The sequence below is a fragment of the Colletotrichum lupini genome, chromosome 3 (assembly GCF_023278565.1).
Source record: "Colletotrichum lupini chromosome 3, complete sequence".
In the NCBI taxonomy this organism is placed as follows: Eukaryota; Fungi; Ascomycota; class Sordariomycetes; order Glomerellales; family Glomerellaceae; genus Colletotrichum; species Colletotrichum lupini.
Window position 1 is genome coordinate 7,439,040 of NC_064676.1, and position 23,942 is coordinate 7,462,981.

The 23,942-nt window shown below is 52.7% G+C and overlaps 12 protein-coding genes and 1 non-coding gene across 13 annotated transcripts; 6 read left to right on the top strand and 7 right to left on the bottom strand.

Annotated features, from left to right (window-relative positions):
- Window positions 1–78: 78 nt before the first annotated feature.
- CLUP02_06963 (uncharacterized protein) lies at window positions 79–2,232 on the bottom strand (the record flags this gene model as incomplete). The annotated part of the gene is made up of 8 exons (XM_049285960.1): window positions 79–266; window positions 324–1,068; window positions 1,126–1,348; window positions 1,432–1,586; window positions 1,645–1,689; window positions 1,745–1,959; window positions 2,002–2,062; window positions 2,158–2,232. The coding sequence occupies 8 exons, from the start codon at window positions 2,230–2,232 to the stop codon at window positions 79–81; spliced, it is 1,707 nt and encodes a 568-aa protein (XP_049143103.1).
- Window positions 2,233–3,044: 812 nt separating this feature from the next.
- CLUP02_06964 (uncharacterized protein) lies at window positions 3,045–4,184 on the top strand (the record flags this gene model as incomplete). The annotated part of the gene is made up of 1 exon (XM_049285961.1): window positions 3,045–4,184. One exon carries the CDS (start codon window positions 3,045–3,047, stop codon window positions 4,182–4,184), a length of 1,140 nt encoding a protein of 379 aa, XP_049143104.1.
- Window positions 4,185–4,385: 201 nt separating this feature from the next.
- Window positions 4,386–4,466, top strand: CLUP02_tRNA088. The gene has a single exon. It is a non-coding gene; the product is annotated as a tRNA-Gly (tRNA).
- Window positions 4,467–4,608: 142 nt separating this feature from the next.
- On the bottom strand, window positions 4,609–5,681 carry CLUP02_06965 (6-phosphogluconate dehydrogenase; the record flags this gene model as incomplete). Its single annotated transcript, XM_049285962.1, has 3 exons — window positions 4,609–5,192; window positions 5,249–5,405; window positions 5,469–5,681. The coding sequence occupies 3 exons, from the start codon at window positions 5,679–5,681 to the stop codon at window positions 4,609–4,611; spliced, it is 954 nt and encodes a 317-aa protein (XP_049143105.1).
- Window positions 5,682–6,239: 558 nt separating this feature from the next.
- CLUP02_06966 (elongation factor 1-gamma) lies at window positions 6,240–10,261 on the top strand (the record flags this gene model as incomplete). Its single annotated transcript, XM_049285963.1, has 9 exons — window positions 6,240–6,316; window positions 6,384–6,544; window positions 6,601–6,899; window positions 7,005–7,102; window positions 8,031–8,249; window positions 8,302–8,515; window positions 8,569–9,574; window positions 9,626–9,687; window positions 9,761–10,261. The coding sequence occupies 9 exons, from the start codon at window positions 6,240–6,242 to the stop codon at window positions 10,259–10,261; spliced, it is 2,637 nt and encodes an 878-aa protein (XP_049143106.1).
- A 510-nt stretch (window positions 10,262–10,771) lies between these two features.
- On the bottom strand, window positions 10,772–12,235 carry CLUP02_06967 (uncharacterized protein; the record flags this gene model as incomplete). The annotated part of the gene is made up of 6 exons (XM_049285964.1): window positions 10,772–11,121; window positions 11,180–11,355; window positions 11,414–11,674; window positions 11,735–11,852; window positions 11,906–12,118; window positions 12,175–12,235. 6 exons carry the CDS (start codon window positions 12,233–12,235, stop codon window positions 10,772–10,774), a joined length of 1,179 nt encoding a protein of 392 aa, XP_049143107.1.
- A 174-nt stretch (window positions 12,236–12,409) lies between these two features.
- CLUP02_06968 (uncharacterized protein) lies at window positions 12,410–14,981 on the bottom strand (the record flags this gene model as incomplete). Its single annotated transcript, XM_049285965.1, has 8 exons — window positions 12,410–12,485; window positions 12,550–12,576; window positions 12,642–12,781; window positions 12,817–12,880; window positions 12,920–13,321; window positions 13,381–14,448; window positions 14,496–14,876; window positions 14,923–14,981. The coding sequence occupies 8 exons, from the start codon at window positions 14,979–14,981 to the stop codon at window positions 12,410–12,412; spliced, it is 2,217 nt and encodes a 738-aa protein (XP_049143108.1).
- A 92-nt stretch (window positions 14,982–15,073) lies between these two features.
- Window positions 15,074–15,496, bottom strand: CLUP02_06969 (uncharacterized protein; the record flags this gene model as incomplete). The annotated part of the gene is made up of 3 exons (XM_049285966.1): window positions 15,074–15,287; window positions 15,358–15,396; window positions 15,477–15,496. The coding sequence occupies 3 exons, from the start codon at window positions 15,494–15,496 to the stop codon at window positions 15,074–15,076; spliced, it is 273 nt and encodes a 90-aa protein (XP_049143109.1).
- A 197-nt stretch (window positions 15,497–15,693) lies between these two features.
- Window positions 15,694–16,877, top strand: CLUP02_06970 (phytanoyl-CoA hydroxylase; the record flags this gene model as incomplete). The annotated part of the gene is made up of 3 exons (XM_049285967.1): window positions 15,694–15,960; window positions 16,012–16,788; window positions 16,839–16,877. The coding sequence occupies 3 exons, from the start codon at window positions 15,694–15,696 to the stop codon at window positions 16,875–16,877; spliced, it is 1,083 nt and encodes a 360-aa protein (XP_049143110.1).
- Window positions 16,878–17,737: 860 nt separating this feature from the next.
- Window positions 17,738–19,767, top strand: CLUP02_06971 (uncharacterized protein; the record flags this gene model as incomplete). The annotated part of the gene is made up of 8 exons (XM_049285968.1): window positions 17,738–17,830; window positions 17,891–17,967; window positions 18,033–18,257; window positions 18,322–18,451; window positions 18,518–18,588; window positions 18,639–19,131; window positions 19,197–19,557; window positions 19,613–19,767. The coding sequence occupies 8 exons, from the start codon at window positions 17,738–17,740 to the stop codon at window positions 19,765–19,767; spliced, it is 1,605 nt and encodes a 534-aa protein (XP_049143111.1).
- An 86-nt stretch (window positions 19,768–19,853) lies between these two features.
- CLUP02_06972 (uncharacterized protein) lies at window positions 19,854–20,534 on the bottom strand (the record flags this gene model as incomplete). The annotated part of the gene is made up of 1 exon (XM_049285969.1): window positions 19,854–20,534. The coding sequence occupies one exon, from the start codon at window positions 20,532–20,534 to the stop codon at window positions 19,854–19,856; it is 681 nt and encodes a 226-aa protein (XP_049143112.1).
- Window positions 20,535–20,663: 129 nt separating this feature from the next.
- Window positions 20,664–21,896, top strand: CLUP02_06973 (uncharacterized protein; the record flags this gene model as incomplete). The annotated part of the gene is made up of 6 exons (XM_049285970.1): window positions 20,664–20,692; window positions 20,781–20,911; window positions 20,975–21,123; window positions 21,227–21,322; window positions 21,382–21,518; window positions 21,563–21,896. 6 exons carry the CDS (start codon window positions 20,664–20,666, stop codon window positions 21,894–21,896), a joined length of 876 nt encoding a protein of 291 aa, XP_049143113.1.
- Window positions 21,897–21,985: 89 nt separating this feature from the next.
- Window positions 21,986–23,894, bottom strand: CLUP02_06974 (uncharacterized protein; the record flags this gene model as incomplete). Its single annotated transcript, XM_049285971.1, has 8 exons — window positions 21,986–22,232; window positions 22,352–22,456; window positions 22,545–22,711; window positions 22,843–22,941; window positions 23,029–23,400; window positions 23,480–23,534; window positions 23,594–23,681; window positions 23,753–23,894. The coding sequence occupies 8 exons, from the start codon at window positions 23,892–23,894 to the stop codon at window positions 21,986–21,988; spliced, it is 1,275 nt and encodes a 424-aa protein (XP_049143114.1).
- Between the last annotated feature and the right edge of the window lie 48 nt (window positions 23,895–23,942).

A 23,942-nucleotide genomic window follows, 5' to 3' on the forward strand; every position in this document is an offset into this window, starting at 1 on the left:
GGTTAAGAAGGGAAAATGGGGTGAGCAGTCCCATCTGCCCCGTCAAATTCCCGGCACTGAGGCCACAGATTGCCTCAATCAAGCCGATTCATCATCGCCCTTGGTGGCATTGGCGATTTTGATCTGCTCCACGTCCTCTGCCTGGCCCTCGAGGACCTGCATGGCTCGCTTCTCGCGGTTGTGCAAGACCATGATGCCCATCACCAAGCCGGCCTGGAGGATGTTGTTGGCCATGACCCAGAACCAACCGAACTTGAATCTGGGGGCTATTTTTCTGTCAGGAGTCGTCCTATCAATGACTCAATGAGGAACGCGTTTCTTACCTAGAGGTGTAGGGAATGTCACAATGTTCAAGCCTGCGAGAAGAGCCTGACCGACTGCGTTCATGGAAGCGACGACGACAGCACGCTCTTCAGCAGATCGGAATGTGACCTCGGAAGCCCAAGACATGAACAGCGGGTTGAGCGCGCCGCCGAGCCCGGCAACATAAAAGGCAAAGAACTTGAGTCCCTCGGGGATATTCCACACGGCCATGCAGATCGAACCGACAGTCATCCAACCGCAGATCCAGATGGAAGGCAGCCAGCGCTTACCCGTCGCATCAGCCCAGTAGCATCCAACCAACGCCGCCACAATAGAAATTGCAGACTGTCCGGTGGGAAGGTTGTTAATCTGGCTGATGGAGTAACGATCGTTGTTCGCCTTGAGATACAGGTTGAAAGGCTGTCCGTTGGTGATCATGGCCTGGTTGAAGACAAAGTACAAGCCGACAAAGGCGTACCAGTGCCAGCCCTTGAAGACGTCGGTGATGGCCTTGCGGTCGAACTTGACCTTGGGGGCCTCGGATCCACCCTCGGAGACGCGGCGGCGAGCAAGGGCGATTTGGTCGGATGTCAGGAGCCACGAGGGGTTCTTGGAATCAGGTCGAGCGGGGAAGACGACGGCGCCGAGGATGGCTACGGGGAGGGTGATGCAGCCGCAGACGATGAAGAGCCAGCGCCATCCCTCGAGGCCATTGACACCGTTGAGGTTGGTGTGGCAGGCGGTCTGGAAGTAGCCGGCAAACATCTGATTGTATCATGTTAGCCTTGCACCGTTGAAAGTATGGAACAGAGATGCACTCACAGTTCCCAGAGGACCCGCAACGTAGAACAAACTCAGCCGACGTGAGATCTCGGTGCTCTTGTACCAACATCCGATGCAGTAGATGACGCCAGGATAGGCCACACATTCAAACACACCACTGAAGAATCGGATGATGTAGACATGCTTGATATCTTTGACGAAAGCCGTGAGAAGAGTCAGGATGCCCCAGAGGATCTCGAACGCTGGGATAAGAACGTTGGGCCTGCGAAGGTGTCCGTGTCAGTCTTTGTGCTCAATTTCGAACATGTAAGTTTCCAACTATTTTCCTGGGCCTATTAGACTTACCGAACACGAGTGAGAATGATGTTGGAGGGAATCATGGCAGCGCAGTATCCTGCTTGGAAAACACCAGTGGTGTATTGCAAGTCATTGCCTTGCATGCCAACATCCTCTTTCATTCCACTGACGTAGGCATTTTGGAAGGCTTGGAGGTCGAGGAACTATTGACAAAGTCAGTCAACATTACACAACCCTATCAAGGTCGCAACTTCAACCCACCTTTGTGAAGAAAGTGAGGCAACCAAAGGTCAAGATCATGAAATCCTAGCACTTGTTAGAAGCTGCGTGATTGTTCCGCATTCAGACCCAGTGGACCTACAAGCTTGCGCAACAACACCTTCTCTTCCTTGGAGGTATTACGCTCGTACCAGCGCCACTTGTCCAGCCAACTGGCATTGGTAACTGGCTCCTCACGGACGCTCGTAGCCACGGTGTCGCCCGCCATGGTGTAGTTCGTCGGTCTCCGAGGCAATTCGCACCAAGGAAACTCAGGCTCAGCAACACGTAAACCGTACAACCAACCGAAATTGGTCACTGGAAGTGTTGTGCAGCTTCTTCGAGGTGGAGCTGACGAACAGAATGCTGTCAAAGGGCAACGGGGAATTGATGAGAGGCGGAGCAGATGAGTAGGGGGCTGCTGCGGTCGGAACAAGCAGAGGCGGACGAGGAGTAGTGGCGTGATCGCGTATTATACTCAATGCACCCGTCTATCTCTCTCCTCATGCTCCTCACGAAAGGCACGTCTCGGCTATTCACAACCGGATTTGGGAGTTGTTGGTTGACATTGAGAGGCGTGGCGCCCTTCATTGCCCCCCGGACGTAGTTACGTGGTGTTGCAACGCGCGCCAGAGATAGGCATCACCGGACAACCCAAGCGAGTCGTGAAAGTACGCCCCAAGGAGTTGACAGGGCATGCTCCACCTTCGTCCACACAAGCGGGATGGTTGCAGAGAGACTACGGAGTAGAGGGAGACTAATTACCATGTCAAGTAATCAAGCTGGGAGATAAGGAGGGGGGATAAGCGTCGGTGTGTTGCAAGGATCAGACGAAGCTAAATGGTGGAGCTCCTCATAGTTGTCAAGCCATGCCCGTATCTTACAAGTCTGAATCCCTTCAGACGCCCTGACTATTCCGCTCGCCTCCACCTCTCCTGAGATCCACAGCATTCGCGGGGTACGGCATACGACGGCCGGAGATCTCGCCGCGGCCCCTGCTACGTCGGGTGTCATGATGTTGGGAGTGTTGCTAATACAAACGAGGCGATTTGTCTTGAGTCAATTCGGCTCTTGTTGAGAGGTCTCGTTAGGGTGGGTGTTAGTGTGGAGCATTGTCCTCAGCTGTCATAAACACCACACCAGTCCACGTCCGAAGGCCGAAGTGCATCAGCACCACTCTGATAGAGAAACTGGAGGAAGATGTTTTGGAAAGAGGAGCTGGAGCCAAGACTTTGGATTTAGCTGTCGAAAGACAATCATCATGGGTAGAGACAAAATCACCGAGTCAGTAGAATGCAGAAAAGCGCCCTTGCTTCTCTGAAATTTTAGCTGCGAGATGGCGCATTGTGATAATTAAGTTGAATTATACACATCATCTATATCCAAGCACTACACTTCGAGATATGACAGCAGAGTTCGATTGTAATATTCCAAGCTTCACTCAGTGCTCTCCGACCAAAGAAGACCTCGATTATGTTGACCTTGTCAACCTCGATCTCTCAAATTTTGACGACATCAACCACCGCCAGCAACTAGCTGCGAGTCTCTTGAAAGGAGTCACCCGCCACGGCTTCCTATCTATCACCAACTATGGCGTTCCGGAAACACTCTACTCCTCCCAGGTCGATCTAGCCCATGCCCTACTTACTCTCCCACCAGAGGAGAAGTGGCCCTTCGAAACGACACCCGAACAAGAAAAGAAGGGACTAAACATTGGGTTTAAGCCTTCGGGAAGCCAGAAACATAAGCAAGGGTTTCATAAGACCTTGGATCATTACGATTTCCCGGCTACTACACATTCTCGTGACGATGAGCATCCCGGACTTTTGCATTCGCACCTTGCTCAAGTCGAGAAACTTATAAGTTACTTTCGTCAAGACTTACTGCCTAAACTTTTGGCACTCGTAGCGATAGTACTAGAGGTGCCAGAAGGCCACCTTCTTTCCACACACGCGTCTGCCACACAGCCATGCTCAGAGTACCTACGATATCTGCTGTATCATCCACGCCCTGCAGAAAGTGGGACGCAATACCGAGACTTATGGCTGGGAGGTCACACTGATCTGGGCTCCTTCACATTCCTCTTTTCTCAGCCAGTTTCCTCGTTGCAGATACTGCTACCATCCGGTGACTGGAAGTGGGTGCGCTACGTCCCTGGGGCCCTCATCGTTAATGTCGGTGAGGCCTTGGAGCTTATGACAGGTGGACTCTTCCGGGCTACCGTACATAGAGTTATCAAGCCGCCGCCAGATCAGGAAAGAGCGAAAAGGCTGGGCATCATCTACTTTGCCAGGCCAAATGACGACCAACAACTTCACCCCCTCGACAGTCCCCTGCTTCGAAGGCTGGGAATCCATGAGCACTTCGACGAGAAAATTTTCACAATGTCACAATATCTACATGCAAGGAAGCATGGATATAAGAGGTTAGGCTTTGACCATGCCCGGTCAAGGCTGGAGAGACTGGGGGCTGAGGCTGATGGAGGTTCGCCGCATGGAGAGCATGCACTTCCGTCCCTTCATGGTCTAGAGGTTACAACCTGAATAAGAAGAGTTTCTCTTGTCCAAACCCCACTTTCTTCGCTACATAAGCCGTTTTCCGTGTCCGAGAAAGTGAGGCTAATCGACACCATTCTCGGGCCCCATCAACCCCCTCCACAATGATCCACCACCATCCTAGTCGCTTCATGAACCCGCATCCAGCTCGTGCATCCCAATCCACTTGAAGCATCACCAGCTTCAACCGCGTCGATGGTTTAGTGGTAAAATTCTCCGTTGCCATCAAGCAGCGTCGGGGAGCCGGGGGTTCGATTCCCCCTCGACGCAACTCTTTTGCTGTGCGGCACCTATATCGCCAGATTTTTGCGTGGGAAGAAGTTGGCAGTCAATTTCAGGTATGGAGCGAAGGACATGAGCCACTATTTCATGATTCGAGTTGTCTTGGTATCATTTGGGCGTGTAGTTGCATCTACTTCTTTGCATCTCTTTCCTTGCAAGCATCAGAGTAAAAGTCGAGACCAGCCTCCAGACGCACTGCACCATACATGGAACTACTATCTAATGGCCTCACTGCTTCAAACTCTCTAGCCTTTTTCATATGCCTCAATGCAGCCTCGCTAGTTTCCAGCTTCGTTCCCGCATCTTTGGCACACGTGAGTGCATGCCTCAAATCCTTCATCGCCAGCGCCACATCGAACCCAGCCTTGCCATCAGGTGGCGGAGCGTAGGAACCACTGGTAATGCGCTTGCTGTAGCTCTCAAGAACGGGGCCGAACATGTCCGAGATCATGTTCTCCAGCACCGGCGAGCCGAGGCCCGTTTTCTCGGCAAAGACGTGGGCTTCGGAGAGGACCTCCATGAAGGAGACAACTACGATGTTTCCGGCAATCTTGAGCAAGCTTGACTTGGTGACATCTGTGTCCATGGGGATGACGGAGCGTCCCATGACGCCGTTAAGGTATAGAGAGATGGCTGAGGTCGCGGATTCGGGTCCGGCCGTGACGAAGATGAGTTTGCCGGCGGCGGCCATTGCTGAGGCTCCAAAGACGGGGGCTATCCAGCGTTAGATTGAAAAAAATCGTCTAAACAACGACCGTAAGTGAACTTACCAGCAACAAACTGGCCCCCGGCCTCGGTGATTTGTTTCGAAACAGCGGCGGAAGTATCGGGGTGGACAGTTGAGCAGTCGACATAAATCTTGTTCTTGATATCTCCAGACTTGATGATCTCATTCGTTGTCTCTTGGAGAACGGCATCGTTGCTCACCTTAATGGCTTCGTCAGAACAATCAATCGGATAGGGTGTTCTCGGGAGAGAGACTTCACTTACACAAGAGAAGATGATCTCAGACTTCTTAGCTACCTCCGAAACAGTCTCTGCAGGAATGGCGCCCAAGTCCTTGAGGGGATCGCCGCGTGATAATGTCCGGTTGGTGTAAATCAAGTTTGGTGCTCCGGATGAAGAGAGGAACTTTTGCAGGTTGGTGGACATGCCGATGCCCATTGAGCCAAGCCCAACCCATCCCACTTGTCTTTGCGCCATTGTGAAGATTTGAGTGATTGATGCAAGTCGCGCGATACTCTACGACTCTGTGTGAATTCATGAATATCCTCTCAAACACCTCGCGCGACTCTTCGTGGCTATTGCAGACGGTTTGTGTTGATAAACACTTGGCCAGTTTGCCGATAGCGGCGGCCGAGGCCCGAAGCACCGGACGACGCCTCCGAAGTGACTGGCTGGTTGAGGTCCCGGTCCCTGCAGATCTCACAGACGGTTTTTTGTGGGTGCGATGACCTAGCACCATGCTACCCCAAGGTGTGCTCCACGTGGAGAAGGGGTCTTTCGTTTTGAGCTCCACGTCGTGATGGCTATGATAGACGCAGATATCGTGGAGTTGAGAATGCGGTATGAGTCGCAGCTTGCGTCATGAACAATGGAGATGGACTCGGTCAACTTGCCGCGTTGGCAAGTTGTTGGGTTTATTAACCAGATACCGAGCTGGAATTTGCTTGTTCAGCACTGTTGCTGTCGTCATTCCCAACTCTGCCCTCACGCCATTATTCTTGTGTCACAAATACTGCAAAGGCTCAATCTTGCAACATGTCTTTCGGAAAGCTTTACTGGTACCCCAAGGCGCCTCGCGCCACTCAGTGTCTCTACATCGCAGAGTACAACAAGTGAGTTCTTTGCGCAATATCAGCCTGACTTGCGATGCGCGGATGCTAACCATGGTCTCACTACCAGGCTTGATATCGAGTTCGTCGAGGCATGGCCGATCAAGGTGGACGCTAGCAAGGGCGGCGTTGGCGAAGATTACCTCTCAAAGTTCCCTCCAGGCAAGGTGCCTGCCCTCGAGCGCCCCAACGGCTTCACATTATTCGAGTGCATTCCTGTTTCCATCTACCGTGAGCATAGGATACTGCCCTGGTGCTTTTGCTGGGAAGCTGACATTGTGTGCCAGTCGCGAAGCAGGACCCCAAGACCAAGTTGCTCGGCTCCACCCTCGAGGAGGAGGCCACGATCCTGAAGTGGGCCTCATTCGCAAATAGCGAGCTTCTGCCTCCCATTATGGCGTGGATTAACCCGGTTATCGGCAAGGCACCTTCATCACCAGAGATTCTTGCCGCGGCCGAGAAGAACAGTGAGGGAATGGTCAGTGTGGTGGAGAAGGCATTGAGGGACAAGAAGTTCCTCGTTGGCGATGAGCTCACGATAGCCGATCTGTTTATGATTGCTGCTATTGCTAGAGGATACCAATTTGTAAGTGCCCGCCTCTGGTTGCAGAGGAGAGATTCCCGGGAAACCAACGTCCTTCATCCGACTTCGGAGAGTGTCACTGCGAATGCTAATAACAAGTTGTCGCAGGTGTTTGCCAAGGAGTGGACGGAAAAGCACCCCGCCATCCACGCGTGGTACTGGCGCATCAAGAGCGATGACATCTGGAAGAAGATTGACGGCGAGCCGTACGTGCTGGACGTGCCCGGAGGCAAGCCGATCTGAAGGTGGACAAAACGACTCAGACGTGACAAACTGTAGGGGTCCAATCCCGGCAATCAATCGATATCCGAGGGGCAGCGAGGGGCAACGAGGGGCAGAGGAAGATAGAGAGACGCGTTTGAAGGGGGGGCCCGGAGCTGGTGAAGCGGGGAGTTCTCCGCTTCCGAGAAATAGCGGGGCCGGTTATCGATGCCCGAATCGCCAATTGAGGTGACCTGATTGGCTGCGCGGAGGCGGATAGCGAATTTGACTTAGCTAATCAAATTGTCCACATGAGTGAGGTACCTTATCTGTCACGTGGGTGGACAAGCTTAACCAAATCGGAAAATCTTTATCTTATCTGCTTATCCGTCGCCGCCGGCGTCCACTCGGTACGTACCTCCGAGGGGTCCTCGTCCACTTCCATTCCGTGAAGTTCCCCTCGGTGCCGTCCTCCTCCCCCAGACTTTGGCAAGAATCCATGGCGATGTCCACGTTCGCATTCTCCGACAAACAAACACGATATTCTCTTCTTTTCTACGATGGATGAAAGTCTTCCTCGTCCTTTCAAGTGCGCCACATGTAAGAAGGGGTTTACCCGTCAGGTATGCAAACCCTCTGGCATCGTGCTCTGCTGCTGGTCGTCACTAACACGACAGCTCCATCGCATAGGAGAACCTCAAGCGCCATGTAAATACGCGTGAGCCAGCCCATCTTTGTCGAAAGCGCAGCATGAGAAGCTCACCTCCGTCAAGATCACAGAGGCAGGAATGCGCCATGTTTCCCATGCAACCAGTGCAGCGCACGATTCGCGCGGAGGTACGGCCCAGCCATCGCGATCCTGCTCAGCTTCATAACCCAGCAGCCAGTACTTTGCTAGCATTCCAGATCAAGTTTTGCTGACAACAATGATAGCGATCTGAGGAAACGACATGTAGAGAACTGCCATGTCTCCTCCCAAGCTTCACCACCCAAGACGGCACCTCCTCCTTCAGCCATGAATACACCACATATCGACTCGCCCAGCACGACCGCTTGGATGGACGTCTTGTTGACACACCCACCGCCAGCTCAGAATGAAGTAGCAGAGCCAATGCAGCAGCACACCCAGACCTATGAGCCTCCATCTTCAGGGTAAGTTTGCGAACAGCTCAAGCTTCGTCTGGCACTAACGCTACGCCCACAGAGTATCCAGCGAGATTCGATGCGTCGAGGCTTTCTTCGATGGATTCCATCGGAACTTTCCCATTCTACACGAGGGATCATTCCATATCGTATCGACACAAGTTCCTTTGTTGAACGTAATCACCGCTGTCGGAAGCCTCTACTGCGAGTCTCCGTTCGACGAGGCCGCTCGGAAGGCCGTGTTCGAGTCTACTCTATCTGCACTACAGCAATATGTTAGTATGCCAGACTGTTGTTACCCTCTAAACCGGGCTGACAGAATGCACAGGTCGAGCAGACCCGATCACGATACCAAGAAATATGGGTTCTTCAAACTTTTCTCCTCCTTGAGTTCCTAGGCATCTACGGCGGCAACGACACGAATTTCCTCAAAGCTCAGCGCATTCACCGGGACCTAATTGACGCGATACGGCTTCTCCAGATGTCCCAAGACAGTTCCCTAGAGTCTCTGTCTACCAGCTGTGGTGAAGACAGTGGATATGGCGAGGAGGGCGACGAAGACGATATCAACGAACCGGTCAGCGCCGAAGCGCTCAGTGATCAATGGCAGGACTTCATCAAGAAGGAATCCAAGAAACGATGTGTCTACATGCTCTACCTTCTCGATTCGCAACTCGCCATCCTCTGCAACCTCAGACCCATGCTCTCCTCGCTCGAGATCAAGTACGATTTGCCCTGTTGCGAGGATATCTGGCTCGCCCGCTCCGACAGAGATTGGTACGAGCGCCGCCGGCAACGATTCAAATCCTTTGACGAGCCCGACGACAATGCCTATTCACACGAGACACCCCCGTCGCAAGGCTTCTTCTATGAAGCTTCGCAGACGCTCCTGCATTCAGGACGCGGGGACGACAAGGACAATGGCGGAGGGGAACGGCAGCCCAAGAAACTCAGGCTTCTATGGGCTTCGCCTTTTGCCGCCGTCATCCTTGTCACTCAGCTCCAGATGATGGCCCGCGAACTCACGCATGCTAGTTGTCTACTGGAACGGCCCAAAGCACAGCGCCGAGCCCTTTCCATCTTGACAGACAAGCAGCACGCGCAGATATCGCAGGCACTGAAAGGGATTGCCGAGCTGGTACCGCGTAACCAGAAGCCTGTCTTCAGTTTCTTTGACTTTGGGCGCATGGACGTCCTTCCAGACGGCTCGGATCAAACTCCGCTGTGGCACACGTTTTGGATACTATGGTACTACACATCCATAACTTTATCGCACCCGGACTCGCTCTTGGTGAGCGGTGTTGTTGAGTCTAACCTTCCTCTGGCGATAGCTAGTACGTTCCGTTTCTGCAGTTGATCCATGATATGTAACTAACTTTGGGTAGCCGCCGGCCACCTTGCAACACCACGCTCCAAGGACAAGCGAGACATTTACGAAGACAGGGATGTTTTTAGAATAGTAGGAGACATCATACCCATTTTTCCTGCTGCGCGTTTACTGACAATGGTTCCCCTTGTAGCTCAACGATCTCGAAATGGCCCTCGATCTATTGAACCCGATAAAGTCAACCGCACCGCCTTCTCTCGAAAACCCCTTCATCACACTGCTCGGCTTCAAGATCTGCCTCGTAGGCTGGCGCCTCGTACGCCTCACAATGCCCGCGGCTCAGCGTAGTAGCGTCGGCGATATGACTGGGCATGGTGGGATGGGTATGGGACTGGGCATGGGAATGGGGAACAATGCCAACAGCCGCTCTAATCCCAGTCGCTTTGTTCTGGATGCCATCATGGCCTGTGTCGGGAATGCCGGAGACGATGATGTCGAAAATGCGGCGGCTGCGCTGGCTATGTTGGATGACAGGCCTGTTGACCTTGCACGGAGTGAGGTGCGGTTCCTGGAATGGATCGTTGCCAACTTCAACAAGCGCACGACTTGGCCGGTTGGGAAGTGGGTGTCTACGGTTATGGAGGAGAGCCTTTCCAAGGCGAAGGAAGCGTATGCAGCACCACTTAGTGAATGAAGTAATAACTTTGATGCCGTCGACGCTTTATGTAGCAGAAACCGGAAGAATATTGGCTCCGACCTATTTCGCTTGTCGATGCTCGATCCTCGGCATCGAATAAGTTACTAAGTGATGAATTTGACTTCGCATATCATCTGACCTGATTGAAGCAGGCGTACCTTTTCCTTGGGAGGATCAGACTGCGATAATTTCAGCATAGAGAGACCTATTGATAGTCATACAAGGAATCATTCTTACTTCCACTCATCTATTGAGGTTTGAAATCACGTTCGACTGGCCAGTATGCTTAGGGAAGTAACCTGAGCGCGGAATCTCCAGACTTCAAGTTACGGACCACGATCCGCGTACCCCTGCGCAACATCATTAAGAACTTCATCACGCGAGATCCTAGAGTTTTGGATAATCATTCATTTCAATTCAGTGCAAGAATGTGCGCCAACCCATTTACAAAAAAAGCTCAAGACACTATACAGCCCATCTCCTAACAACAACGCTCAACATCATCCTTCAAGCAGTGCCAGTCTTGACAGTAGGCAAGCTATACTGCAGACGCGGGACATTATCAAACTTTCCAAGCGACTTGTGGCCTTCGGGGTCGGTGTACTCGCCATCAAAGGGGTCCTGGTGAACACCCTCCTCACGAGGGCGGTCAATGTCAAAGTCATAGCGCTTCCATCCGTGCTTTCTCGCGTCAAGGTAATCGGCCATGCAGAAGATGCGCTCGTCGATGGGCTTGTCGGTGCCCATGCGCTGAAGGAGAGGCGAGTCCTCAATGGGAACGAGCTCGCGCTCGTCGGCGGGGCGGGAGAAGTAGATTACGCCGATGCGGCGGAGGTGGCGCTGGTCCATGGGCGGCTCTGTTTTGCTTGTCTTAGCTTTGGAACATTGCATAGTGCGTTCGTGGTGTTTTCTTACGGATGACTCTGTGGATCGTAGCCTTGAAGAGGCCGCCGGTGAGGCGCTCGAGGGCCTCGCCAAAGTTGACGACGATTCCGTGCGGAACGTGACGGACGTGACGGTATCTGCCAGTCTCGTGGCAAAGAACTTGCAGTGCGGCGACGGGCTGGGAGAAAAGGAATGTCCAAGTGCCCCTAGACATGGTATTAGGGATGCTTCCCATCAGATGGGGCGGGAATGGGTACAGCTTACCAATCGGTGTGTCCAGCAAGAAAGATATCACGGTATTTTTCACTCTCCTCCTTTGATCGAGGTTCGCACATCATATATCTCAGGTATTCCGTCTTGGATCCACCAGGGGCGTGTGTGGAGAGGACCTTCTGCTCGGAAACTTCAAGAACCATGGACACAAGCTTCAGCAGCTTGACCAAGATGTTGGTTCGAATGTAGCTCATGACCTCGTACGTCTCATCCATGAACGGGCGGATGATCTCGGGATGGGGGCGGTCCTTGCTAGTGACGGGTCAGTACATGTACACAGTCTAGCTTCTCGACGTGCAGGAAATCACTGACGGATCATGGACAAGCATGTTGTAGTGGTCCAGGGCCTTGGGGAAGCCACCCTTGTGACCAAGGGGCCCTGCAGGCTTGTATCCGGCGTAAAGTCCACGAGCATCTTCTTCGGGAGTTACTTTGATCGAGATTAGCATGGTTCTTTAGGGACGGTGGTGGTGGAGTATGTACCTTCATAGGGAGCCTTCTCTTCAGGCTTGAGCGTCATGGCCGCATTGGCGATGCGCATTTGGCGTTCGTAGGTCTCATTGGAGATGCCGTGGTTTGTCAGGTAAAGGAAGCCATAGCCGGTAGCGGCCTCGTAGAGGTCTTTGGCGAGCTGTTGGCGGCCCTCAGGAGTATCGAATTTTGAAAGATCAATGTTGACAAGGTCGACGTAGTCAACTATGCCGGGAGAGGTCAGCTCATGCTCTTACATGCATTGGTTGGGCGCAACTTACGGTCCTCTTGTGTTGGCGGGGGCGGGCTGTACGGCGGGAGTTGGTTGATATCGGCGACCATGTTGGGCAATTTTCAGTTGGTCTCAAAGTTATGCAAAGCGTTGAAGGAATGGAGACCGATATTATTGTGTCTTTTTAGTTCTGTTTGCTGGATGTTGTTGTTGTTGTAGTATACTTGGACTAAACTCAGTTGAACTTGAAGATATTATATGAACCCAACTCTTGTCCCTGTCTGCTAGAACAACCAAACATTGACAAAGATGTTGACAGTAGGATACGTTCCAAATGAGTTGGGAGGACGTGGAACGATGCTCCGCGGGATGTCCGTCCACAGACACCACCCTCCATGTCCTCAAACTCGATGCTCAACCAGACGTGGAGCTTGTGGCGGCATTGACAATCCTAGCTGACGGGTCATGTCAACCAAGACAAAATCAAGAGGAGCTGCCCCAGAGATTGCCGATCACTTGCAGTAGCTCCGTCCGCATCGCTCGCGGTTTACGAGGCAGTGGAGGAAGTGGACGTGGAGCTCCTCCCACGTAGCGCGGGGAAGAGGAGCTCCACGCAGGGATTCAACGTGGCGTCGGAATAGTGTTGCATCACACGACTCAGTCAAGAGAGGCCAATGATAAACTGTCATACAACATACTCGTTGCCTCGGATGACTTTCGTGGCCCGGGATTTGTCGTCAACTTCCTGGAGTAGACTCAAGGTAACATACTCTCAGTATATCGACTGGTCCCACGGAAAAGCGGCGGGCATGGAGAACAGCCCTTCAACCGACTCAATCCAGTCCAATGGCTGGAGACCAATCTCGTCAAAGGATGGCAGATGATTTGTGTCATCGTCGTTCTCATCATCATCATCGACTCGATTGAAGGCGTTCACATCAGCAACCTCATCGGATTGCACCCTTTCCTCAGAGCCCCGACTTCTGGTGGCATCACCTCTGGCTCCTTCTTTATGAAACCACAAGCCATTGAGAAGCTTCGCGTACTTGGACGCAATATGGTCGGTATCGGTCGCTGCAGTTTCTAGAACTCCTACAAATCGCCGCATCAGGCTGGCAGTCTGGGCGTGCTTCCCAGACGAAATCGCGCCAGCGGCATGGGCTTTATAGAGAAACACGGCTGAGTGGATCTCATATCTGACCTCACAAGTCAGTTTCGACCTTGGAGCTGGAGAGGCTGGCGATTCTGCACTTACAAATAAAATCGAGCTGGCATGTATCGCAGGTGTCTCTCGGGATCAATATCTTCAATTGCAATCCTGAGCAGTGCATCTGCAGCATCAACAGCTTCATAAACCATTCGTGCATCCGGGCTTGCCATGGCAGAGTGGGGGAAACAAGAGACTCTCGCCACGTCCATTCCAGACAACGATGCTCTGTAGAGGACAGCTTGAAAAGCAAATGCGTTCACGTAGAGACGTAGGTACTTTTCCATCATTCTTAAACAGCACTTGAGGTGGGAGGGGGCCGTCAATTGAGTCCAAACCAAATCCCAGGCAGCAATAGCGCGACTGGCATCATCAATGTACTTGGTGTAGTCCCCACGAACCATGAGCTCAGCAGTCCGTTGCTTGGAAGCAAATAGGATGTCGTGGGCGTTGCCGAAGAGAGTAGTGAGCTCAACCTGCGCTTGAAGCAGGGACGCAAAGTCGTCTCCGGATGCATATTGAGGCTGAAGGGAGGGGAAGTCCTCCGCGGTGAACCGAGCTGACAACGCAGGGCCACGGGACCAGAAAGCCTGGCCCATGCGGATAGATATCTGTCGGTCGGACAGGTAGGTAACTGAACGAAAGCTTGTAAGCAGAGCGTCTCTAGTCTCGCGAGGTGAGTACTTACACGTCCAGGCAAGACGCCTTCTAAGCATCGCGGGGTCAGCCTCTTTGTCTGCCCGAAACGAGCTCTCTTCCAACCGTAGCAGATACGCAAGCCGAACGCCCAAGCCGACTATAGACCAAGCAGCCCCTTCGCCTCCATCATCATTCTGCCCGAGGGTGAGGGGCGTCCACTCTCCCAGCAATAAGAGACCCTCTACGCAGCCGACGCTGCGGATCGTGGACATTCCTAGCACAACATCGAGTATCAGGTGTCGCATATGGGCCCATATTGATTGGTGTAGCTCTGCCAAATCTGATCGATCCCGCGAAGCCACTACGAGGGCCGCCGTGAGGAGAAACGACTCGTGTTTTATCGTCTCGTGAAGGTATTGCGGGAGGAGAACGTTGGATGGCACTATCGGGAAGTAGGGATGATAATTAGTTGCATAGCTACACATGTCAGCGATGCTCATGCGAGACAAGCAATTTCAACTCACTGTCGTAAAAGATGGTGTAGAAGAGGCGCATCCAAAGCGCCATTTTTGACTGGTGGGTACTCCCCAATGTCTCGCTCGATAGTTGCTGGATTTACAGGAGAGCCGAATGGCAACAACGGATCTTGGCGAGTCTGTTGAACCGGTGAAAGTATCGAGCCTAGGGCTGAAGATGCGTTGCCGGGAGTCGAGTCGGCGGGGTTGTCCAAGGGAGGCCCGTCACCTTCTTCATCCTCGGCTGCTCGGGCGAGTATGAGTAGCGCATCTGAGGGGTTCTGAAGGGATCGATGCAACGGCTCTTCCCGGACTCTCGGAGTTTCTGCCACGGACTCTGGAGCAGCGAAGGATGCCGTTGGTGTTGTTGAGATTGCTGGACGAATATCACTGTCTTGTCGTTGTCTTTTGCTGCCCCGGTACTGTGAGAAGTCACCCCCGCGCCGAGAGCCAGCGAGTGAGCATTCGGCTCCCTCGCGGACGCATTTTGCGCATGGCGGCTTCCCGCTGTCTCCAATACTATTTATTACTTCTTATTAGTCCAAGGAAAGCCAAGAATGAGAACAATGTTGGGCTTGAACAAGGTTCTAAGGAATGATGCCCTTCTCGAGATGGCTCAAACAGAACGCGCTGTAACTGCTGCAAGGAAAGTGACCCACAAGTCGCACCGCGTCTTCCGAGCGCGGCATCTCACGCATGCTCGGTATTGTCTGACTCCAGTAGCTTTCGTCATGGCTTAGGTCCCGTCCGGGGAAGAGATGGGGTGGCAGATGTGAGATCCTGGGGTTGCTCGTACGAGGGCTGCGGGGGCCCAGAGACGGTTTTAGACGGCCGATGACCGGCTATAGACGACTATGGATGGCGGGGTCACAAAGTGGCACGCGGGGTACGGCAATAGACGGCGACGGTCCTATGCCACCACCATTCCAATGTCGCCCTTCGTAACTTGCAGACGCGTGAGGGGTCGACGGGAATAGCCAAAGTCAGAACTGAAGATGAGTGGCAATCATGAGTCGGTGCCCCGATTGGGCTGCCGACGAGTTTTCTATTATAAAGAACAGTATGAATCCAAGTCGAGGCGTCCTCCGACCTATGTTCGACTTGGTTGTTCTGTTATGTGCCTAGTTTGAAAGATCTTAGAAGCTTTCACGACGACAACTCTCAGAATCTACGAATCCATTACTTTCATTCAATCTCTACTCTCATTATGGCTCCCGGGATCCTTCAGTCCGAATCTCCAACCTTGGTCCCAGCGACCCTGCCTCAGGAGAAGTTGAAGCCAAGCAGAGATGCACCCGCCAACTCTACAGAAGATATCTACGGCAACTATTATCCTGCCAATCCAGAGACCCTCAGTCTGGAGTCCAATTTTGGCCCTATGGATCCCACGACCATCGGCTATCTTCAACCGACTGCTGCTGATACCCCCATTGATATAATGCGAGAACGCTTCGAACGTGATGGGTACCTTTTTGTGAGTTATGACGGTGCTGAAAGTCAGCTCAGGTTTGCTAACAACGATTAGATCAAGAACCTTCTTCCACACGAACCCGTCCTCGAATGTCGCCGAGCTTACTTCGACCATATGAGCCCAAGCGGCCTCCTTGAACCAGGTAGTGAGCCAGTCAACGGCACATTTTCAGGAAAGGACACTCGCAAATACCTCCCACCCGGAAATCTCCGTCGTCTGTTCGGGTTGAAAGATGACGCCGAGAGCGACAAGTACGCCGAGCTAATGGTCACGGCGCATGAAGCCGACTTTTACGTCAACTTCTGCAAGTTCCCAGAGCTCCGCGAGTTCGTCAGTCGCTTCACCGACTGGCCCTCCCCGCACATGCTCCAGCGAACGATGCTTCGCGCCTTCGTCCCCAATAGTGAGCTTACGCCCGTACATTTTGATCAAATGTATCTCCGAGCTGGACCACCGACAAGCTTGACTGCGTGGGTTCCTATTGGACCCGTGTCGCTCGAGGGAGGCGGCTTGATGTACCTCGAAGGTTCGACAGACATTGGTATGAAGACCGAAGATGACTTTGCTGCGCATTCCCATAATCTTACCGACGAGGAAAGGGTGAGCGCCTTCAACAAGAACATGAATGACGGCGGCTTCCTAAGCAGAGACACTGTGTCTTATGGGAAGGAGATAAAGAGGAAATGGCTGATTGCCGAGTATGAAACTGGAGATGTCATCTTCCATAACCCTTATATGGTGCATGCAAGCTGCAAGAACAAGGACCCCGACTCGAGAATCCGTCTGGCTACGGATCTGCGATTCGTTGATCCCGAGAAACCTTATGATAGGGTGAGCTCTCCGAACCCCCCGTGATCGCGACCGCGACTAACACGCCACAGCGCTGGATGAAGGTATATAAGCCGCTTGATGGATTGTAAACATTGGGTTTGGAGGAGGGCACTGTAGAAGCTCACAACATGTAAACTACTTTTTGGGCATTGCTCTCTAGCATAACAATTTGACATCATCCATGCGATCTTATGCTCTTGAACTCTTTGCCCACTCAAGTCGATGCATCTCCCACTGTAAGGGAGCTCAAGTCGCAAAGCGCGTGTTCAATCAATTGTACCCTTCTGGGCAAAACGTATCCTCAACAGAATCACCATCGTAGTGGTTTCTTGGACTGCGATTGAAGGCCCTGTGGTCGGTACAACCTGGTATCTGGGTCACTACTTGATTCCTTGCTACATTTGCCGTCGCCAGCATACCTCAGCTCTGGGACCAAGTTTCCCAAGCCGCTCATTTAGTCCTACACCAAGATATGCGCCACGTAGGAGAACGCCAAGCAAGGTCTTCCAAGTCGTCCTCGCGTGGCACGCCACGTCCATCTACAGCCGACGCTAAGTGACCTAGTCATCAACTAGATTCTGACTCGCTGTAGAGGCCAACACCCGACGTGTCTCTGGAGCTTTCAGGACGTGACCCCTGTTTCCCTGTAGACCCGTCCCCAGTACCCCGGATTTGGGGTTGCGGGGTGAAGGGCTGGGGTAACAGATGGGTGCAGTAGGGCACGCTGCTTCGGATTTTGCCCCGAGGTCCATACCAGTGACCTCCGTCTATTGCCGTGGACGTCGAGCGGGAGTGTTGACATGACAGGATGCGAATACGCAGTACGAAGAGTCTCAGAGTACTTATTTAGGCCATCCGAACATGATTCTTCGCAGTCAATGAGACAAAACATACATCAGCCGGGCTTTAGAACTGGCAACTGCATCTTTGGACCGGAAGCACAATCACGATGGGCATCTTGCAGAAGATCGTTCGCAATGAAGCGACAAGAAACGATCCTCCCGAGATATACAATGCCCGGGTCATTCTCATCAGCTTAGTCGTAAGTTACTTCTACTCAACGGCCCAAAGTTGGCAAGGCACTTACAGAGATCACCCATAGGCTTGCGGCGGTGCCCTCCTATTTGGTATGGATATGGGCATCATTGGAGGTGTCTTGACTATGGACACATTCAAGAAGTGAGTTGCCGGTGATCACCACAGTCTTGAATTCCTACTTCTTTGCTGATTATGCGCCCCTCTAGGCAATATGGCCTCGAGAATCAACCCAAGACCGTCCTAGCAAACCTTGAGTCCAACATCGTTTCTGTCATCCAAGCCGGAGCTTTCGCGGGTGCCTTATTGTCGACTTGGCTCGCCAACAGGGTCGGTCGACGATTCTCTCTCATTATCGCCTCAATACTTGTTTTTATCGGTGTGGCACTTCAAGCCGCCGCTAGTGGCCATATCGAAGCCATGTACGTGGGCAGGTAAGCAGACGAATCATGATGCAATACAAAAGTCCCAGCGCCGGCGAGCTAACTCATCTCATAGACTTGTTGCCGGAATCGCGATCGGAATTGCTTCATCTGTCAACCCGCTTTACGTCTCCGAGAACGCACCGCGGGGTATCAGAGGTCTCCTCACTGGGCTATACCAGCTCAGCATTGTGACTGGACTGACGGTTAGTCCACCCTTGCCTACGATGCGTATGCAACTAGACCTCGATGCTAATGCGAATGTCGATCAGCTTGCATTCTGGATCAACTATGGCTCGCTCCTCCACATCAAAGGCCATACACAATACATCATTCCACTCTCGTAAGCACCACATCTTGACATGGACAAGTACATCCTCTGACAACCCCCAGACTCCAAGCATTCCCGGCCGTCATCCTCTTCATCGGCATGCTTCTCGCCAACGAATCTCCCCGTTTCCTTGCCCAGCGATCTCCCGACAAAGCACTGGCGGTTCTCGCAAAGCTCCGAAATCTACCGGCCGATCATCCATACATCCAGCAAGAGATGGAGGGCATCTCCCGGCAACTCGAGGAAGAGAGGGCCCTCTCCCTCAACGCCAATCACTTCACGCTCCTGAAGGAGGCCTTCACTGTCAAGTCCTACCGCAGACGCAGCATGCTGTGCATCACACTTATGATGTGGAGCAACCTCACAGGTACCAATGCAATGACATACTACTCAAGTCGAATTTTCGCCAGTGTCGGGTTGACGGGATCTTCGACCGGGCTCTTTGCGACTGGCGTGTATGGTATTGTCAAGATAGTTGCCTGTACCGTCTTCATCGTATTCGTCACGGACTCGCTCGGCCGAAGGAAGAGTCTGCTCTGGACTGGAATCGTTCAGGTAAGCCAGAGCACCAGATCCAAATGCCAACATGGAGCTACGTACTAACACGGCACTTTCTAAAGGGAATCGCTCTCTTCTACGTTGGCTTCTACATCCGCTTTGACCCGCCCATCGCCGGCGAGCCCGTCACCGCTCCGGGTTACGTCGCTCTGGTAGCCATCTACATATTCGCTGCCACGTACCAGTTCGGATGGGGCCCTGTCGTATGGACCTACAGCTCCGAGATCCCTCCGGCCCGCCTCCGCGCCGTCATGATGGGCATGGCGACAGCAAGCCAGTGGCTCTTCAACTTTGTTGTCGCTAAGGCCACACCGAGCATGTTTGCCACGCTCGGTGAGGGCGGGTTCGGGACGTACTTTGTTTACGGCACATTCTGCTTCATCATGGTGGTGTTTGCGTGGTTTTTTGTGCCCGAGACTGCCGGTGAGTTTGACGATGACCTTGGTTGAGTTGAATATGTGATACTAATCTTTCACAGGCCTTGCATTGGAGAAGATGGATGAGCTATTTGAAAACGATTCGTTGAAAGACAAGCTCATCTGGAGAAAGAGACCCCAACTGAGCTCCAGAGATAGCACGAGTGAGGAAAGGGCGATGGATAAGAAGGATGCTGAGCATGTTGAAGTTGTTTGAGCCAATGTGTGTTCACGTTCGTAGGGCAGCTAATGCAATGAAAGTTATTCATCATGACATTGAGATGTATCGTCAATATGATTCCTTCACTCGAAGACTGGCTTAAGCTCTTCCACTTCCAACACTTTCTGAATCCCAGCCAACTTCTCCACCTTCTTTTGCAAGCGCTCAAAGTTGGGATATTCGCCCAAGTCGGTCATGTACACTGCCGACCGCCGGAAATAATACATATACATGTCAACCACCGTCAAGTCGTCACCTACAGCCCATTCACGCCCTTCCAGCCTGGACTCAATTCTTTCAAAGCACTCCAGGATATGCTCCCACCCCTTCTCCGCGACCGCCTTGCGAGCCTCCTCACCGTCAGTGAACCGGTACGGCCTCGCACACGCCGCGAGACTCGCGCCGAGGAACGTCCCGCTCAGCCAGTTCGTCCACTCATTCACCTTTGCGCGGTTGAGGGCACTGGAGCCCAGGAACTTTCCGGTTTGCTCAGGCGGGGCGATGCACGCGATGTAGGTCAGGACGGCCGGGAGCTCTGTGATGACTTCGCCGCTATCGAGGACGAGGGCCGGGACGTAGCCTGAGGGATTGATTTTGCAGTAGTCCTCGTGCGTGAAGCTGCCGTCTGCGGCCTCGAAGCGCTTCTCGGCGTTGGGTCTCAATTTGACGGTCTTGAAGGGGATGTCGAGGTGGTAGAGGAGTGCGTGGGCTACGAGGGAGCATGAGCCGGGTCTGTAGTAGAGAGTGATTGTAGGGGATGACATGATGAAAGCTCAGTTGTCTGTTGGATTTGTGTGCTATTATTTGTAAGTGACGATGTTTCCATGTCGACTGAAGTGCTACACTCACTCGTGCTATAAGGTGTTTTTACTTCACGTACTTGATCAAAGAGGATGGGAGAATTGACGCCCTTGAAGCGACAGTCAGCGCGGGGTTGATGTAAATGGTCAATCTCTCATGCTTACGTAGCTACATTCGCTGACGGAAATCCTTGTTGGGCTTAACATCAGGCGTGGATGTGATTTGGCAATTCTTCAGAGAGCGAGTCTTATCGTCAGGGGAAGTGTCCAAACCGGGCAGGACGGCAACAGAATGCGACAGTCAGATGGCTGCCTAGAAGAAGGGACTTTCGTACTTGTTCGTTGATTGCGACGTGGAACGTTTGGTCTTCCCTCTTCAAAGTGGCGACAATGAACAAATGAAGAGACCATCAATCCTAGTCACAAGTTGGGCCGCGCAATGAAGGGAAAAGGCACATTTTCGGTGATGGGGATAGCCTCAAAAAGCGCAAGTCAAATCCTGCGAGAGTGCACAATCGCTGTGGGGGCTCATATAAACCTCGGCTCAATCGAGGTGGGCAACTAAGAAGGTCGGGGCTTGGATAGAAAGACAGTATCGAGTACTCGCACGTTGATAGTAAAAGATCGGGATGAGTGACATATCATGGGTTTGCGAGTATGTTACTGGGGAAGCTCACGATATGCTGACTGGATATTCTGAGAACACCACTCGTTTTCAAGACCAGGTTAGCTCACCGAGAAGGTTACCAGAAGTGTCAATTTGCAACATGGATCATTGATATGACGCGGTTATGATGCGATCAAACCATAGAAGCACATGAGTCTAGTAACGATCTTGATTAGAGTATATGCATTCACAACGGGTTGCAAATGGCGCGTAGAGTCGAGATCAATCGAGGTTGAAGAGTGCAAAGTTCCACCACTTGCGAGAACCTCTCGCAAGATCATGTACTCTCGGCGCGATCATCCGAAAGATCACGTACGGCAACCAGTGAGAGTGCTCCTAAATGGCGCAGTCGGGACCAAAGATGCACGCAATCAGGCTTGAACTACCATGCCCCCGAAGATGAGGAAACGTGGCTGGCCTTTTCGGGACTCTTCGCCCACGATGCGAATATGGAAGTGGTACAGCAACAGCCACTAGAGAGGCGGGATTGGCGCCATGTGCCTGGCCTGGTGGCGGGGAGATTCTCCCGCTGTTCGGGCCAAAAGAAGGCCTTATCTGTGGTCGCATGCAGTAGCAGTTGTATCGGGCGTCGAGATCAGACGGAGGACTACGGCCCTGCATCGACTTTCGGGCAGAGTCGGTGGCATTGGGTGCCGTAGAGTGGCAGAAGAGAAGGAAAATGGCTCAGATGTTGTGCGATGCCGTTCAGCCTGATGTGATGGATTGGGTGGTCACTGGTGAAGCTGCTTTAGAGAGCGTCGGATAGTGCAGCCATGAGCACTACGGCGTAATAGAGAGAGTGGCCGAGAGAGACGGGGAACCAACCTCTCGGCGTAGCCTGGTGGAAGCTGGGTCTAGGCCCGACGAGGAGTGAAGATGGGATGAAGATATGGGGAGGGCGAGATATCAGACCCATGGGGTTTGTGGATATGCTGGGCAGAGCGCGAAGAGCTTTGAGACCGGTCTGGGCGTCGTCGTCTGCGGGCCGTAACGCACTAGGAAGTGAAGCAAAAGAGTTGCATGTCTAAACCTGTACAGACTTTTATCTCGTTTGCGGCTTCTTGGCTGAATTATGGACGATGAGATGAGGGGGGGGGGGGGGGGGGGGGGGCACTCGTCAGTTGCGTTCCAAAGCTCTGAAGCTCCAGCTGTCTGTGCCATGGCAAAGTTCCAACTCGATACAGAGCATAAAAGGCTGATAAGAGATCCTCCTAAGGTACTGGGTATCACAATTGTGAGCCCGATCCGATGACATGGGGATGGACGTCCCCTCTCCTCTTCCACTGTACCATCCGGGAATGGCCTACGCGGATTCCTGTTTCTGGAGAGGGAACGGAGCGAGGCCGGCGGGCGATAGGTAATGCAGGTGAAGAGGGAATTGGCCGAGGGTGCATGATTGCATCTTCAGGCGCCGTAGTCTGCATTCTGCATTCTGCAGGCTGCAAGAAGTCATGGTTGCCCAGCCGTTGTTGGTCTAGTGGTTCTGTTGGAGTCTACTTCGTCGTTGACTCTCATGCATGGAATGAAGAGAGTTGACCCGTCTCGAAGCACGTTTCTCGTCAAGCCATCCATTCATTGCTCATCCATGAGCCAAGCCGTGGTCACTGGAAACGGGAGTTGCATATTGGGGAGGATGTTTAAAAAGGCGGTGGAACCCACCGTGCTTGATGATGGCCCCGGAATGGGCAGAATTGGATCACCATTCTATACACAGCATTCACAGTTCCGAGCGGGTCTATTCCTCTGCAGCTCTGGATTAAACTCAGTAGGTGAGTGGTTGCATCCGGTCACGATCTCACTTGGTCTCTGTGCCGTCCGACGTGGCCTGATAGAGATAGACCAGACTTTGTGGTCTGCCTTTGCCTTTTGAAACGCATCAGTCAGTCCAGTGCAAGTCGGAGTCGCATTGCAGCAGCCAGCTTGAGGGAAGCCAGTTGTTTCGTCGCTCAAGGCTAGCCCGCATTCCGCGCCGCTCACCGTCTTTTCGGAAACCAAAACAGAGCAGAGCAGGCGGTTAGAGTTATCAACCCCGAGGCCGGAACACGCACGGGAAACGTTACGGTTACCAAAGTCTGTACACAAAGTACGCTTCAGCTTTGAGGCAACTTTATTGCAGAGTACAGAGTATCCGTAGAGAGCCTCACTCGAGTCACTATTTTGGCACTGGCCACTGAGTAGCAGAATAGGGGGCAAATAATTACCTCGAATTACGTCAGGTGGGTCGTAACTTTCCACGGTTTACAGGTAGCGTAGAGTCCTTTGCATCAAGCAATGTTTGACCCGAATTTACGGCGGCTCTGTCATCGTGTTCTGATGGTGTCTGCGCCATCCGGGATGACCGCGGCGGCAGCTCAACGTGGCTCTCCCAGCAGGACGGGCACTATCAGACGGTGGCGGGGATGGCTTCCGTTGGGGATCAGCCGCGGGTTTAGTACCGCAGTAGGCTGGTAGAGAATAGGATAGTGTCCGGTCTGTCAGTCCAGCGGCCAGTTCCAGTGGGCTCAGCTCAGCTCACGCCACGAGATGATGAGATGCTTAGTTGTAGCCTGGCGTCCCTTTCTCGGCTCACAATGTGTTGTCTGGATGCTGCTAGTGCAAAATCCAATCAACTGGTGAGGGCCGAGAAGTTTGTGGGCTATGGACGGGGGAAGGATCATTACTCAATCCCGCTATGGTGTTGTTTTGGGTCAATTATTGTATCTTTT